This window comes from Capsicum annuum, chromosome 6, assembly GCF_002878395.1.
Source record: "Capsicum annuum cultivar UCD-10X-F1 chromosome 6, UCD10Xv1.1, whole genome shotgun sequence".
NCBI classification, from domain to species: Eukaryota; Viridiplantae; Streptophyta; class Magnoliopsida; order Solanales; family Solanaceae; genus Capsicum; species Capsicum annuum.
In genome coordinates this window covers 208,572,247-208,587,585 of record NC_061116.1, presented here as the reverse complement: position 1 = coordinate 208,587,585, position 15,339 = coordinate 208,572,247, and the positions used below count along the sequence as shown (strand labels likewise).

Genomic DNA, 15,339 nt, shown 5'->3' with positions numbered 1-15,339 from the left:
TCATAATAATTGACAATTCAAAATATTTAAGAAATGTATAAAAAAATCATGATCAAAGAAAAACTTAATTGAATTATAAAATTTCAAAGGTGCCACATAAATTAAGACTACGAAAATATTACTTTTCATCTACCGATGTTATTAATAATGAAATTAGTGATATACTTTTAAAAAATACTTCTATTATCTGATTTCATAGTGTTAGCACGGGCACTTCCTGACTAGTTTAAGTAGAATTGCAATTTAATTTAATTTAATATTCGCTCATTGCGCTAATACGTTCAGCTAAAATCACTAGTTTAAGTAGAATTGTAATTAGGGGTTTACAGATGTCGGGTTGATTTGGTTTTTATTTTTTTTTTCAAAAATCAAACTAATCATCGGTTTATTAAAACTATAAACCAAATCAAACCAATATAAAATTATTTTTTTCGGTTTAAGTTTTAATTGGTTCTTTCATTTTTTTTAATAATCTTTAGTTTTTACAATTATATTGTGATTGAAGCGTAGATCAAATATGTTTTCACTCATGTGTTAATAAAAAACCACAATTATGAAAAAATGAGGAGCGAAAAGCTCTCTTGAAACTAAAAAGTAAAATGAATAGTGAAAAAAATAGGCTTTAAATTTATATTGAATTTTGAATCATTTAATTAACAATTAATGGACAAATATTAAATCTGAATATATATCTACATCTACTTTCAAAATAAAATTAGTTGAAAAAGTAGATTATAATTAATATTTTATGTATAAAAAGTTAAAATTATATATACATATTATGTTGGTTTGATTCGGATTCGATTTGACTTTTTTTTTGGTTAACATCAAATCAAATCAAGAATGATCATTTTTTTCTAATTCCAAATCAATCAAACCAAATAATAAGTTAGTTTTTTGATTTGATTTGTTCATGGATTCGATTTGATTTCTACACCTCTAATTGTAATTATTCAATGTTCCCAATATTATTACTTATTAACCAAGCAAAGCTTAGCAAAGGACCCGAAAGAAAAATGTGGGCGACCCGAACTTGCTTCTCCATCTAATTCCCATCTCCCTTTCGACAAAATTAATTCTGAAGGAACTACAAAGCTCCGAGATCTGTGATCTATCATAAAACAGTAGAACTTTTGTTTGAGAAAAAGCTGAATTTTGTGACGATCAACAATGGATTCCCCGCGAGGAGTACCGGAGAGACACAAGGCGAACTCAACTTCTTCTTCTTCTACTACTCCCCTAGTCGCCGTTGCCACCTTCTGGAAAGGTACTTTAGGCTTCAATTATCAACTCCTAATCTTTACCTTTTTCTGCCAATTTCATGTCACCGGCCGTCGTTTTCTGCTGCTGATTATTATCAAAATAATACTAAAACGGAAGTGCGAGTTCAACTTTCATTTTCTAGTATTCGTTTGGTTATTTTCATTTAGCAATCAGATTTTTAGGTTCCGGTTACTCGATTTCCCCTGCAGTAAGCAAAATGGAATGTCATAGGAAAAAGAATGAATGATAAAAAATACAACTAAAGTATCTCAATTTTTTGAGTGAACTATCAGGTGTGTGATTTTCCTATCTGGACCAACTAATTGTCAAAACACACCTCAACTGGAAATTATTCACTTTTCCTTCCTGAAATATCACCATCATTCTGGTAGGAGAATCATAGGAGAAGTGAAGAATTGATAGTTCAAGTGTAAAGGGCAGCTCGGTGCACTAAAGCTCCCGCTATGCGCAGGGAAGGGCCCCACCACAAGGTTGACAGTTCAAGTATGTTTTGGTAAATAGTTGATAATAGTTCAGATAGGAAACTCGCAAACCTTTTAGTTCAAGTGTTAAGACTCAAAAAAAAGTATACTTTAGGTGTGTTTTGAACCATTAACTCTGGGAAAAGTAGTAGTAAGATTGAGTTATCAACACATGCAATCTATTAGTGTGGAGATTAGTTGCCTTACGATTTTTCACTCTAGCTTTTTAGAAGTCAATATGAAAACCATGGGAGGAACTTCATTTATGATCTCAACATAGTAATTAATAAGATGACTGATAGCATGCTCCATTTAGCAGTTTGAGATTATTCTCCTTGCTATATTTCACTTTAGCATTTTAAAGAGCCAACATGAGAATCATTGGGAGTCTTTGATTGATGATTACCACCAGGACTATTGGTTTCTGTGTACTATTTTATATATAAAGTAGCGTATAGATTGAGATGCAAAACACAAAAGGTGACGACAAAACTTGACTAATTTTGTAATTACAATATGTAACAGAAATATGCCAGCCTAAACTTGTATAAGCCAATTGTATATGCATAATCAGTGATCAGAAATTGGTAGCAGGATGTAGTTGTAGGCATTTTTCTTTTGGAATAGCATATCAAAGCAAATTCTGATAAAATGAGAACTCTCCCAATCTTTTCAGACACTTAGTAGAAGTGAATTTGTTAGCTCCTTTTCAGATGTAGAAGCTTTAGAATGCAAGGGAACTGCATGGCTGTGTTCCCAATGTCTTCATTTTGCTGGTTGGCTTTGCTAATATGTGTTCTTAAGTCCTGTTTGACTGATTGATCATGAGGAACACTTGCCACTGATAGAATCCATCACCAATTTATTTCTATTCATTTAACTAACTATCTAGATATTTTCCTTTTGGATGAGATGAAGTAAAGCTATGGGTATATGGAAAACACAGCTCCATCTGCTTTACACGCTTCGTTGAGAATTTTTAGTTTTGACACTTTTTTCGTGAATTCTTGTTGAGTTACTCCTTTACCATTCTGTTGCTAGCCTACAACCTTGTTTAGAAAGCTTGGTTTTTGTATAAATTTATTCTTCCCATGATATCTTTTGTCTTGTCTAAGGAAAGTAAACTTTTTCTACCCATTTAAACTGTATCTGATTTTTCTTCCCAGACTTTGATTTGGAGAAAGAAAGGAGTACACTGGATGAACAAGGTCTTAGGATAGCTGAAAATCAAGAGAACAGTCAGAAGAACCGCCGAAAACTTGCAGAGAGCACTCGAGGTGCGAGATGCACCTTTCCTTCTGCTGCTGTTTAACATTAATCGTAAATTACAATTACTTCGACCCTTAATTAACCACTTATTTAAGCTTTATCTATCACCTCTTGACAGATTTTAAAAAAGCTTCAAATGAAGACAAGTTGAGCTTGTTCAACTCTTTGCTTAAGGGCTACCAAGAAGAGGTTGACAATCTTACCAAGAGAGCTAAGTATGGGGAAAATGCATTCCTTAACATTTATCAAAAACTATATGAGGCACCAGATCCTTATCCGGTCATTGCTTCAATTGCTGTAAGCTCAACTTTGGCCTTTCATATGATCACCTTTCTTACAGAGTAACTGCTTTGGTGGCCCATGATGTCTAATGATGGTCTCGTGATGCATTGCATTAATAAGGTGTTATTAGAAAATCTGATGATATTCATCTTATATAATGAAGATATGCAATTATCTACACCTCATGAACTTTGGAATATGGCGTCAAATTGTGGTGTACATGGACTGGAAATGCTTAAGTCTTTTGCTGATTAACAGTAGGAAAGCTTCACATTAAAATTATCCAGACATGATGTCAATTTTAAGGGAAAAGAGGTAGTGATTCAGTTTTAAGAATAATGGTGACCTCAAAAGCCGTATTACACAATAAGATGGTTAGGGAAAGAGAGCAATTTAAGACGGTTAGAGGTTCACTCCATGTTATCATTTCTTTCTTCGAAGAACTAGGAGTTTTGCAATTTACAGTTGCACTCATTGCAATTGCAACTTGTGAGGCAGCTGAACCACCTGAAGAAGTATGCTCTTTTCTCATAGGTTAACTTTAATATATCATGCATGATAGCTGCTCCAACCTAAACTCTTCATGGCTTGTTTATATCAAGACTTTTCCAGCCAGATATTACCCACTTGTAATATGCCAATTAAAATGGAATTGGAAGAGTAATGAAGAGAGGAAAAAGACTAGGTGTTTTTGAATATCTTGTACCTGATAAATTTGTTTCCTTGAATCTCTTATTGTTGAAATGGAATTTATGTAAATTTCCATTGATAGACAATCATGTAGCAGCAGTCCACTGGTTGGTTAAGGCCTTGAACGTGAAGATCCCATTTCTGAATTATTTTCCTCTTGTTTAGACCGGGGAAAGCATAATTAAAGGGAAGGTCAAGTATTGTATATTGGATAAGATCTTTCATGACTCATATGAAGCTTGTGTCAAAATATCATCAGATATGAAAGGGGGTTGCTGGTTTATCTGATTTCAATATAGAGAAATTTTAAGATGTTTCTTGTTTATAAAAAAGAATTTCAGGATTTGTTGTTCAATGCATATATGTGAGGTTTGTTTAGAGCTCTGGAATTGGATTTCAACTCAAAAGCATGTCTAGGATATTAAGATTATCTTTTTCCTTTGAGAAAATACATCGAATCACCCTTCAACTTGTAGCCAAAACTAACTTTAGACCGTAAACTAATCAGGCAATTATATCCCCCTTAACATCTTTTAAGTGAATTAAATTCACCCCCTACGGCTAACGTGGCAAAAAAAATGCGTAAATTTTTTTTCTTTAAAAAAGGGCCACTTTTTATTTTTTTATTTTTTTGACTTGCACCGGGTATTCGAGACTCTTCGAGTCCCGACTAATCCCGGGGGTGCACAAGCCTTCGGCAAGGAGTTTCCCGCAAGTGCACCACGGGTAATTCAGGGTTTCACCCAGTCCGATGGCCCTCAAAAATTGTTTGCATCTAGTGGGAATCGAACTTGAGACCTTGAAAGGGAGCACCCCAAAGCTCAAGCCAATTACCACCAGGCCAACCTCTGTGGGTTATATATATATATAATTAAAAAGAAAAACAAGAATCCAACTTTCATCTTCTTCTTCTTAACAAGAATCCCCTTCCCCTTCCCAACCGCCACCCCCCAACATCCTGTTTCTTCATCTTCTTCGTACCCCCACCCCGTTTCTTCGTCTTCTTCGTAAGCCCCTTCCTACCAAGTTCCAATTGATCCAAAACTTCATCTTTCGACAATCAAAAAGGGTTCAAAATTGATGAACAAGTTTGGTTCTTGGCCAAGAATTCCATATCATGCGAATACCATCAATGCCATTTCTGAATTTGGAACTGTTTCTGCCATTTTTGTTGACATTTTTGAGTAAAAGATTGAGAATTTGGGTGTTTTGGTATTTTGGGTTTTGGTTAATGTGAAAGAATTTGGATTTGAGATTTTGTGTATTGATGTGTTTTTGTGATCATGTACTTGTATTTAGTCCATTGTTGGATTTGCTCAAGTTAATTCGAGTCAATTTTTCATTTGATGAAGAAAAAAAAATTCACTGGAAAATTTGCAACAATGGAAAAAAAAATCTCACTGAAAAGCTTGCAACAATGGGGTGATTACATTTGCATTTCAATTTTGCAGACGGGTGGTTCAAGCAATCAGCAAAAAGAGCACAAAAAGCTTGCTTTATTAGTGCTTTTATTTTTTCATATCGGATTGTGCAATTTTGTTTGTGTTTTGGATTTGGAATTTTGTGTATCGGTATATTTTTGTGATCATGTATTTGTATTGCTCAAGTTAATTCAATTCAACTTTTCATTTGAAACTGAAAAGCTTTGCAACAATGGAGAAAAAACTCACTGAAAAGCTTGCAACAATGGAAAAAGGAAGGAGACGGGTTTCGAGCCGGGGGGGGGGGGGGGGGGGCGGGGGGGGTGGAATCGTATATTCAAGAAAGGAAAAGAAAGGGCGGGGGAGGAGGTGGCTCTGACGTGGCGCTAGTGTACTGCACTCTCTGTTGTGAGAGTGGTATAATATTATTAGGGTGGTATAAAATTCACTTGAAAGCTGTTAAGGGGTATATAATTGCCCATTAGTTTAGGGTCTAAAGTAAGTTTTGCTCACAAGTTCAGGAGTGATTTGATGTATTTTCTCTTTTCCTTTTACTTTTAGGTTTATTTTTTCCTATCTGATCGTTCATGCCACTTTATAGGAAAAGGATTCAAAACTATCAGAATTAGAGTCTGAGAACCGAAAAATGAAGGTTGAACTTGAAGAATTTCGCATGGAAGCAACTCATCTGAAAAATCAACAAGCGACAATAAGAAGACTTGAAGAGCGGTGCCGCCAGTTAGAGCAACAGGCTAGTATATATGATAATGCATTTATTTATCAGTGTGTGTGCAAGTATATTCCCTTTAAAGAATGATCCTAGATGACACTGACAGTAAATTTGTTGAATCTTCTATTGTCCGACATCACTATTTCTATGTCTGAATATGATATGTGAAATTTTTAGATTCTCTCTGCTTCTATACTCTGAAAAAGTTTACACCAACAACATACTTTGTAAAAGTTTATCTCAAGAGAAATACTCTGTAAAAGTTTCATTAAGGTCAGGCTATACTAGAGTCCAGATAAGTGAAACCATGTTGAGCAAAACCAATGCCAGCCCAGCACATACTGGATTTGGAAACAAAATGGGAAGTTCAAACTTGGTATTGCTGCAGTCCTTACAATTTTCTAAACCAGAAATGTTCACAAGGAAATGAAAAATTTCACCAGATCTGACAGCAGAATATCCTTCTTTACTGTTTCAAAATTCTAAAAACAAATAGTCCTAAACTGTCATTGATATCAGAAGGTAGAGATTTCTAACTGTCTCAAGATTTTTTTTCCTTAATTGACTTGGGAGCCTTTCTCGAAGATGTTTTAGTGGTGGTTGTGGCAGGTGGCGCGAGAAAAAGCTTGAGTTAGAAGGGAGATGGGGCCTGACAAAACTAGGAAGATTGAGTTACTGATGATGTAAAAGTATAGAAAGAGGCATGCAATTCATTTTGTTTGTCTTCTAGGTTTTTCCAAGCTTAGCATGTGCAAAAGTGCTAAGCAGTTACTTTATTATAGAAGTCACTACTGGATATAAGTCACTACTGGACAAACACAGATGCAACTTTAGAACCTGACGAAGAGTTGGGTGTTCATTTGCTTGAGCTTGGCTCGTATTCTGGTTTAGCTTGGCTCAAGCTTAAACAAAAACTTAGCCGTGTCAAGCTGGTGTAGCTCAGGAATCAGTTTCTATAGTGGTCACCCCTTTGATAAGTGGTTTTTAACTTTGAATCCAATGATCTAATTCCTCATCCTGTCCATGACTCCTCTTTCTTAAAATTATTTCTGGGAATGGGTGGGGAGGCTTTTGAACTCTCATATGAGCTTCTCCAAGCACCGGCTTATGGAAAAAAAGTGGTATTTTAAGTTATGCTGAAAGTTTGAAACAAATAGTTGCCAGGTTCATTTGGTTTCTCCTCTAATGTTTCTTCTTTGTGGTTCAGATGGAGGAAAAGGTCAAGCAAATTGTAGAAATCAAGCAACACAGTTTGGCAGAAGAGAACCAGAAAACACTTGAAGTTTTAAAAGAAAGGTATTTTATTGATTTAGAAAGGGTCAAATAGGTTAAACTAAAGTTTATTCCAGAGTATTTTTGAGAAAGGCAACAATTTTATATAAATACTTGGGGGAAAAGGCATAAGTACCCCCGTGAACTATAGCAGAATTTCCAATTACATACTTCATGATTGCAGGGATGACCCTCCTGAAGTACCTTTTTTTGTTTGATGAAGTAAGAGATTTTATATAATAGGCATCAAGAAGATGCAATAACTATGCACCCTAGGGTGTGGCCTAGGGGTTCAATGAAGTTGGGTTGAGCACCATGAGGTCTCAGATTCAATTCCCTACAGAGACAAACACTAGGTTATTTCTTCCCATCTGTTTTAGCCTTGGTGGATGCCCCGGTCCGTAGGTGTGAGAGGCTAGCGTTGGATGGTTTTAGGCGGGGTAGGGGTAGGCCGAAGAAGTACTGGGGTGAGGTGATTAGGCGGGACATGGAACAGTTACAGCTCACCGAGGACATGACCCTAGATAGGAAGGTCTGGAAGACGCGAATTACGGCAGAAGAGTAGGGCCAGATTGGGTCGCTAGTGTAGGGAATTACTTGGTAGGGGTTTTTTTATTTTTATTCCGTATTCAGTGTTCCATGCTTATTACGAATCTGTGTGCTTTCCTCTGCTTTCCTCTGTTTTATATTCCTTATGGGTGCCGTATTTATGTTATGTCATCTGCTTTTGTGCTTTACTATGTGTTTGTGTGATATCTTGTGCCTTGAGCCGGGGGTCTTTCGGAAACAGCCTTTCTACTTCATCAGAGGTAGAGGTATGGACTGCGTACATCTTACCCCCCGGGACCCCACTAAGTGGGAATACACTGGGTTTGTTGTTGTTGTTGTTGTTTTAGCCTTGGTGGACAGAGTTACCTACCTGGTGTTGGTGGGAGGTGGTGGTGTTGGTGGGAGGTGGCAGGTATCCCGTGGAATTAGTCGAGGTGTGCGCAAGCTGGCCTAGAAACCATGGTTATCAAAAAAAAAAAGATGCAATAAGTACAAACGAGGGTAGGAGAGGTCATTTTGGTACAAGAAGTGCTAATCTAGAGTAAAAAGAGCAGACAAAATTCAAAAAGTTTGTAGTCCATTCTGCAGGTGCTAAATTCTGCCAACTATATGGCCACAAAAGGCGTCTAGCTTTAAGAGTGTGGCAAGGAGTTGATAACCCATCAAAGCATCTGCGATTTCTCTCTGTCCAGACACACCAAAATATACAGGCAGGAATCATCTCTCTGACTTTCCTGATGGATTTCTCAACTTTCATCGAGACCACCATGCATAGGCTTCTCTGATACTATGTGGCATAGTCCAGCTAAGTCTAAAAATGGAAATGAACATGTGCCAAATGTCTGCAGCAACTGGACAGTGTAGAAAGAGATGCCTACCGGATTCTGGTTGTTGGTGGCACATGTAACATCTGTTGATAATTTATATCTTTCTTCGACTGAAGTTGTTCAGCGCCAAATATGATGCGTGTAGAGCTATCCATCTGTTGACAATTTGTATTTAAAATGGAAGAAATACGCCCTTAGGTGCTGAGGTGGCACAAAGAGTGGGCTCAATCTCTTGGAGGCCTGTGAGAGGCAAAAAATAAGTTAAAATTTAATTAATATGGACACATGTAATCTTTTGATTGGACAAGTTACAGTTAATTAGTACACATAATTAATTAACGTTATAACTTAAGCTGATATCTCTTAAATTATTTTCGTTTCTTTGTGAAATAGAATCAAATTTTATTAGTTTTTCCTTTTCTTTAGAAGTAGAAATAATTTTCTCGGACGAGAATTTCATTACCATTTACCAGCGACCAGAAAAAAATCAAAAAACACCTTCAGATCCATCATAAAATCCATTTCCTCTTCACAATCCACCATTGAAAAGCATCACAAAATCACTAAAACACCTTCACCGACCGATTTACACACAGGCTGTATTTCCTTCTTTCTCCGCCGCTGAACCCATTGCAGTCATTGCTAGTCTGCCGCCAGAAGTCGATATCACTCTGCATCAATGTTGGCGTGCACCGATGATGTAGAATCATTCCTTAAGGGGAAAAAAGAGGAATAAATAGGAAAAAAGTAAAAGAAAACATAACAAATTAAGTAAAAAACATAAAAGAAGAAAAGGCCATCTGGAATTTGTCCGACGCTGGCAAGAAGCAACTGGAAGAAAACAAAGAAAAAAAGAAAGAATAAGAAAAAGTTACCGGTTTCAAAAAAAAGAAAGAACAAGAAAAAGTATAAAAATGAAATATACACTACGTAGTCACGTGCTTTTCACTACTTTGACATAAACCTGATTATGACTTTTCAGGGGGTATTTATTGTTCTTTTAAAATGTTGAGGGGGTAACTCCGTAAAGAATTTTGGCTATAGTTCAAGCCTCAAGGGGGTATTTCTGCCTTTCCCTAGATATTTAAAACAAAGACTCTGCTGAGAGCCATCTTTATAACTTACAAAAGCTAACTAAAACCACAAAAGTAAATCTTTGTTTTGCGTACAAAGATTCTATAATGCCTAGCTGAGATTCTATGTCACTTACAAAATCCCCTTTCCACCAAAAATATACAACTCCTTCAAGATATCTTGAGTTCCTTTCCTTCCGAATAATCTATAATATGTACCTAGGTATGTTTTCCACCAATTTTCTGGATTCACAACTCCATTGAAATTCCAACTAGCTAGGAAGTCTCCAGATGTCTTAGGCATGACCCATTTTAAGTTTTTGACATCCAGAAACAAATCCTATAACATCTCAGTGATTTTACAATGAACAAAAGGATGATTATTTCTCTCTGACTCCTTCCCACATAAAATAACATTTAGAACAAAGTTGCATCCTTATTTATTCTAGAATATGTTTGTGGTGTAATATGTGTCCTGCTGGAATTGGCATATCATGATTTCCGGTGCTTCCTTTTGATGCAGGGAGCAATTACTGCAGGATCAATTACGCCAAGCTAAAGAAAGTGTTTCGACCATGCAAAAGTTGCATGAACTTGCACAGAGCCAATTGTTTGAAGTTCGTGCTCAATCAGGTGATATACTACAAGACTTTAAATAATTTGTTTAATAGTTATAGTTAAATATAAAGCCATATGATCTTCTTACTTGATCACTGTTTTGACTTGTTAACTCCTATGATCTTCTAGACTTATGTTCATAGAAATACTTTTCATGAATAGCTTTAACAACCCCTTTTTTGTAATTTAGAGGAAGAGAGAGCCGCAAAGCAATCAGAATACAATCTCTTAATGGATGAAGTTGAACGGGCTCAAGGTCGCCTTCTTAGTCTTGAAAGAGAAAAGGTAGGATGATTAAATTAAGCTTTATCGTCCATTTTTTTTTAAAAGAATAGCCCTTACCTTCAGTATTCCCCAATGTCTCACTTTTATCCTCCACAGAAAATGTTTTAGCTGTGATACATTTTGGACACTGTTTTGCTAGGCTAAATCCCGCACCAACAAAAAAAGGATCTTGAACTTTGGGATTATATGGAAAAATGAAGTGGAATAAAAATCCTATTTAATGTATTAATAATCTTTAGGGGTTATGTAGGGATTGTTGCGCTCACAATTACAGACTGCACACGAAGATAATGATCACAAAAACAGGTATCTTCTCTAGTTTGATAAGTTGAAGTATGTATATATGCACCTATACATCTTGTGATGGTCATCTGAGTTATTTCCCACTGGCTAATGATCTCTAGTAGTCAAGCTTGGACATCTTTAGCATTAAGTGGAGGTTGTGGAAAAAGATGTTTTTGTCTTGCCATAGGTTCCTTAGAAGTTTATACATGAAATTAGAAAAGGAAAAAGAAACTTCGTTTCACATAACTGAGTACAGTTATGCTCTTATTGATTTAAAAGAAAAATACAGTACAGTTATTCAGTTCAATCTGACAACCATGTCATGCAGAAGGCAAAGAATGTGTAAGTTTCTGTGTAAATGAGCTTGTGATGAAGAGCAGCTAAATACTTCACTAGCTGTCAAGTCCTATTGGAATACCTTTTCATAGTTGCATGCAGTGTGCTGACAATGACGTACTTGCATATTGTTCAATCTTGTATCTCTGTCATTTTTCTTTTCCCTGCAAGGTGAGGCTGCTTACCGTAGATCCTTGTGGTCCGGTCCTTCCCTGGACCCCCCGCATAGTGGGAGCTTTAGTGGACTGTTGCTGTTCTTTTAAATCTGTTGTATATTATTGGAGCATGGGTTTAGATAACTCATCCAATACTAATTTGCTTGCTTTCAGTGATAATTTGGATGCAGATAGTGCTCTTGAGAATTCTCTGTATGCCAAAGAGAAGATTATCGCTGAACTAAATGTGGAACTTCATAAGTTGGAGAACATCTTATCAAATGAGCGAGAAGAACATATTAATGAGATAAAGAAGTTGAATTCTCTGCTTAATGAAAAGGTATATTCTCTCAATATTCATTAACTGATAGCATAGAGGATATATAAAAACGTTATCTCACTCTTGTTCACCATATAGATACATCTTTGTCATCATAATGTTTTGTTAAATGGCATCAAAAGGTGTGACCTAGTGGCCAGTGATTTGTATGGAGAACCATAAGGTCTCAGGTTCATATTCCAACGGAGGCAAAAACACTAGATGATTTTTTTCATTCTGTCCAACCTTGGCGGACAGAGTTACCCGGTATAACAGGTAGCCCGTAAAATTAGTCGAGGTGCACGTAAGCTGACCCTGACACCACGGTCATAAAAATAATATAAAATAATGATCTTTTAATGAAAGTGGAGACAGGTTTTTCTTGGTTAGGTATTGGTATAATAGACATGGTTCTGTTTACTTTCTTATGTGTGAGACTTCATTCCTTCATTAATTTTACCTATCCAAAGGTATACTTTTGTTGTACTTAACTAATGTATGTAGGACCACTTTCTTCTTGCCTGCTATTTCTTTCTTAAAGAAACGGATATCTGCAGTACCAAAAGAATATAGAATGCCCCTTAATTAATGTATCTTGTGTTGAAGTGTGTGACCATCTTACATAAAAGTTTTACACACTTCAACATGGTACCAAAGCAGGCAGAGCCGCAGAGGTTCTGGGATCGAATCTCACCATCACCCATCATCAAAAAGAATTTCCACGGTTTATGCCATGAAAAAAAATCAGGCTTGCACGTGATGAGGCATGTTGAGAATATAATTTAATATTAAAAATGTGCCCTCTCTAATAGTGTAAGCTTTTAAATGAGATAGTTACCCTCTTTAACATCGTAAATCTTGTTTTCTCAAAAAATAGTACTCCTTAGTCCTTACTGTTGTTTTATTTTTTTCTATTTTTATCAGTATGTTTATGCACCAAAACGATATATTTGTCAATAATCTAGAATGCTCTGAAATATTTTTTCAACGTTTCTTTTATCTAGTACTAGTACCTTCTCTATGTAGGTATGCCTCAAATTGAACTCCGAACTTCTAAGAGCATTTATGCTGAGAATTTTTCACCTGTGGTGCTTAAAATTTGGTTTCATTTCTAGTTTAACTCCATAATCTTGCAATAGACAATCTAGTTGTGTTATTTGTTGAGATCCCTTCAAGGTCTTTCTTCTTTTCTTTCCCCTAATTTTTCTTGCTTATTTACATATTTCAGGAGGTTTCCCTTGAAGAACTAAAGAAAGAGCTCCAAACACGGCCTACAACAAAGCTGATAGATGATTTGAGGAAGAAAGTAAAGATCTTACAGGTATGTTCTCTCTTCGTGTGCTTATTCCTAGATTCAATGCTGGCTCTACAGTTATTTGTTAGTCTTCTATTGTCCAACTTCTTGAAAATAGCAAAGAAAGCTTTAAAACTAATTTTAAAAGTTCTAAGATCCTCAGCTCCTTCCTCCTTTCTTTTTCCTTTTCTGTATTATGCCAATCGTCTCCAATAATTCTGACTCCTTTTGCTTCTTCCCTCCTTTCTTCACCAGGTTCTTTGGTTTTTGTCCCTCCATTATACATAATGTATGTCAAGAATGTTTCTGGTGTCTGTGCATTTAACTCTTTTTTTTGCTTAATGTAGGCTGTGGGTTATAATTCAATTGAGGCTGAAGATTGGGAAGTTGCTACCAGTGGGCAAGAGATGAGCAAACTTGAGTCATTACTTCTTGACAAGAATCGAAAAATGGAGCATGAGCTAACACAGTTGAAGGTAATTAGCAGCCATTAATATGGTCGTTGATAAATAGAGTATGTTGAATTTCTTCTCTACAGAATATGCTTGAAGAACTCCATTATTGCTTTATTTGTATACTATTTCGCGGCTTTCAGGTCCAACTTTCTGAGAGGACTTCTTTGCTGGAATCGGCCGAAGCAAAGGTTGTAGAGCTGACTGCGAAGGTTAATGAACAACAAAGGTTAATACAGAAGCTAGAGGATGATATTCTTCAGGTATGTTAAAAATCTCTCTCTCTCTCTCTCTCTCTCTCTCTCTCTCTCTTTCTGTCTCTGTCTCTTGTTTGCTGGAACATCTTTCTGCTTGTAATCATTGTATGTTTTTCTAGTTTTAGCTAGTGCATAAAATAGTTATATTTCTCTGAAGGTAATTGAACATGAAGTGCCTGAAACAAGATAAATGTAGATGTGAACTTGCCCAAGTAAATGCCTGTTTGGTTTTCTTGAATCGGTGGATTTTATGGTGCAGTTTGTTACTAAATTAATTTCGCTTGAACGTTTTTCTGACTAGTTTTCTTGTTTCTAACACAGGGATATAGTTCTAAAGATAGAAAAGGTACTCGATTTGATAATTGGGATCTATCAGAGTCTGGTGGAACAGAGCCTTTGGAGGTGAGTGTTCTTCCTTTCTTGCTTCCTTATATTCCCCCCTTCTCCTTATAACAAGGTGATTGATTCACATTTTTGGAAGTGAGCTCTTGCTCCTGCATATGCCGATCTTTAGTCATAACATCTTTATCCTTCATTATTGAAGTTTCCAATCCTTCAAAACAGTTTAGAAGGGGGTGCTTCTCCATGTTATCCTCAGCCCCTGGAATTGTTACTATAGCTCTGCCAGTACAACAACAACAACAACAAACGCAGTGTATTCCCACCTAGTGGGGTCTGGGGGGTAAGATGTACGCAGTCCATACCTCTACCTCTGAAGAAGTAGAAAGGCTGTTTCCGATAGACCCCCGGCTCGAGGCACGAGATACCACACAAACACATAGTAAAGCACAGAAGCAGATTACATAACATAAATACGGCACCCATAAGTAATATAAAACAAAGGAGAGCAGAGGAAAGCACACAGATTCGTAATGAAACATGGAACACGGAACATGGAATCATAACAGGAATAAAACCCCCACCAAGTAATTCCCTACACTAGCGACCCAAACTGGCCCTAGTCCTCTGCCGTAATTCGCGTCCTCCAGACCTTCCTATCTAGGGTCATGTCCTCGGTGAGCTGTAACTGTTCCATGTCCCGCCTAATCACCTCACCCCAGTACTTCTTCGGCCTACCCCTACCCCGCCTAAAACCATCCAACGCTAGCCTCTCACACCTACGGACCGGGGCATCCATGCCCCTCCTCTTCACGTGTCCGAACCTTCTCAATCGTGCTTCCCGCATCTTGTACTTCACTGAAGTCACACCAACCTTCTCCCGGATAGTCTCATTCCGAACTCTATCCCCTCTAGTCAGCCCACACATCCGGCGCAACATCCGCATTTCTGCCACCTTCATTTTTTGGATGTGGGAGTTCTTAACTGGCCAACACTCCTCTCCATACAACAAGGCCGGACGGACTACCACCCTGTAGAATTTGCCTTTAAGCTTGGGCTGCACCTTCTTATCACACAGCACCACCGACGCGAGCTTCCACTTCATCCATCCCGCCCCAATACGGTGCGAGACATCCTCGTC

General features: G+C 37.0%; 1 protein-coding gene across 3 annotated transcripts in view; it reads left to right on the top strand.

Moving 5' to 3' along the window:
* The first annotated feature begins 920 nt into the window (after positions 1-920).
* The window catches only part of LOC107855410 (protein CASP), a 25,568-nt gene continuing 11,149 nt past the window's right edge, over positions 921-15,339 (top strand). For 2 of the 3 annotated variants that reach the window (XM_047413860.1, XM_047413861.1), the window contains exons 1-13: positions 978-1,267; positions 2,912-3,022; positions 3,133-3,311; positions 6,009-6,158; positions 7,345-7,433; positions 10,382-10,491; positions 10,667-10,761; positions 11,012-11,067; positions 11,712-11,877; positions 13,085-13,177; positions 13,498-13,626; positions 13,746-13,865; positions 14,181-14,261. In XM_047413860.1, the coding sequence (XP_047269816.1) occupies positions 1,171-1,267; positions 2,912-3,022; positions 3,133-3,311; positions 6,009-6,158; positions 7,345-7,433; positions 10,382-10,491; positions 10,667-10,761; positions 11,012-11,067; positions 11,712-11,877; positions 13,085-13,177; positions 13,498-13,626; positions 13,746-13,865; positions 14,181-14,261 (1,476 nt within the window). In that variant the 5' untranslated portion in view covers positions 978-1,170. Of the gene's footprint in view, positions 1,268-2,911; positions 3,023-3,132; positions 3,312-6,008; positions 6,159-7,344; positions 7,434-10,381; positions 10,492-10,666; positions 10,762-11,011; positions 11,068-11,711; positions 11,878-13,084; positions 13,178-13,497; positions 13,627-13,745; positions 13,866-14,180; positions 14,262-15,339 lie in introns of all 3 variants that reach the window. The other variant, XM_047413859.1, reaches the window with a different exon arrangement.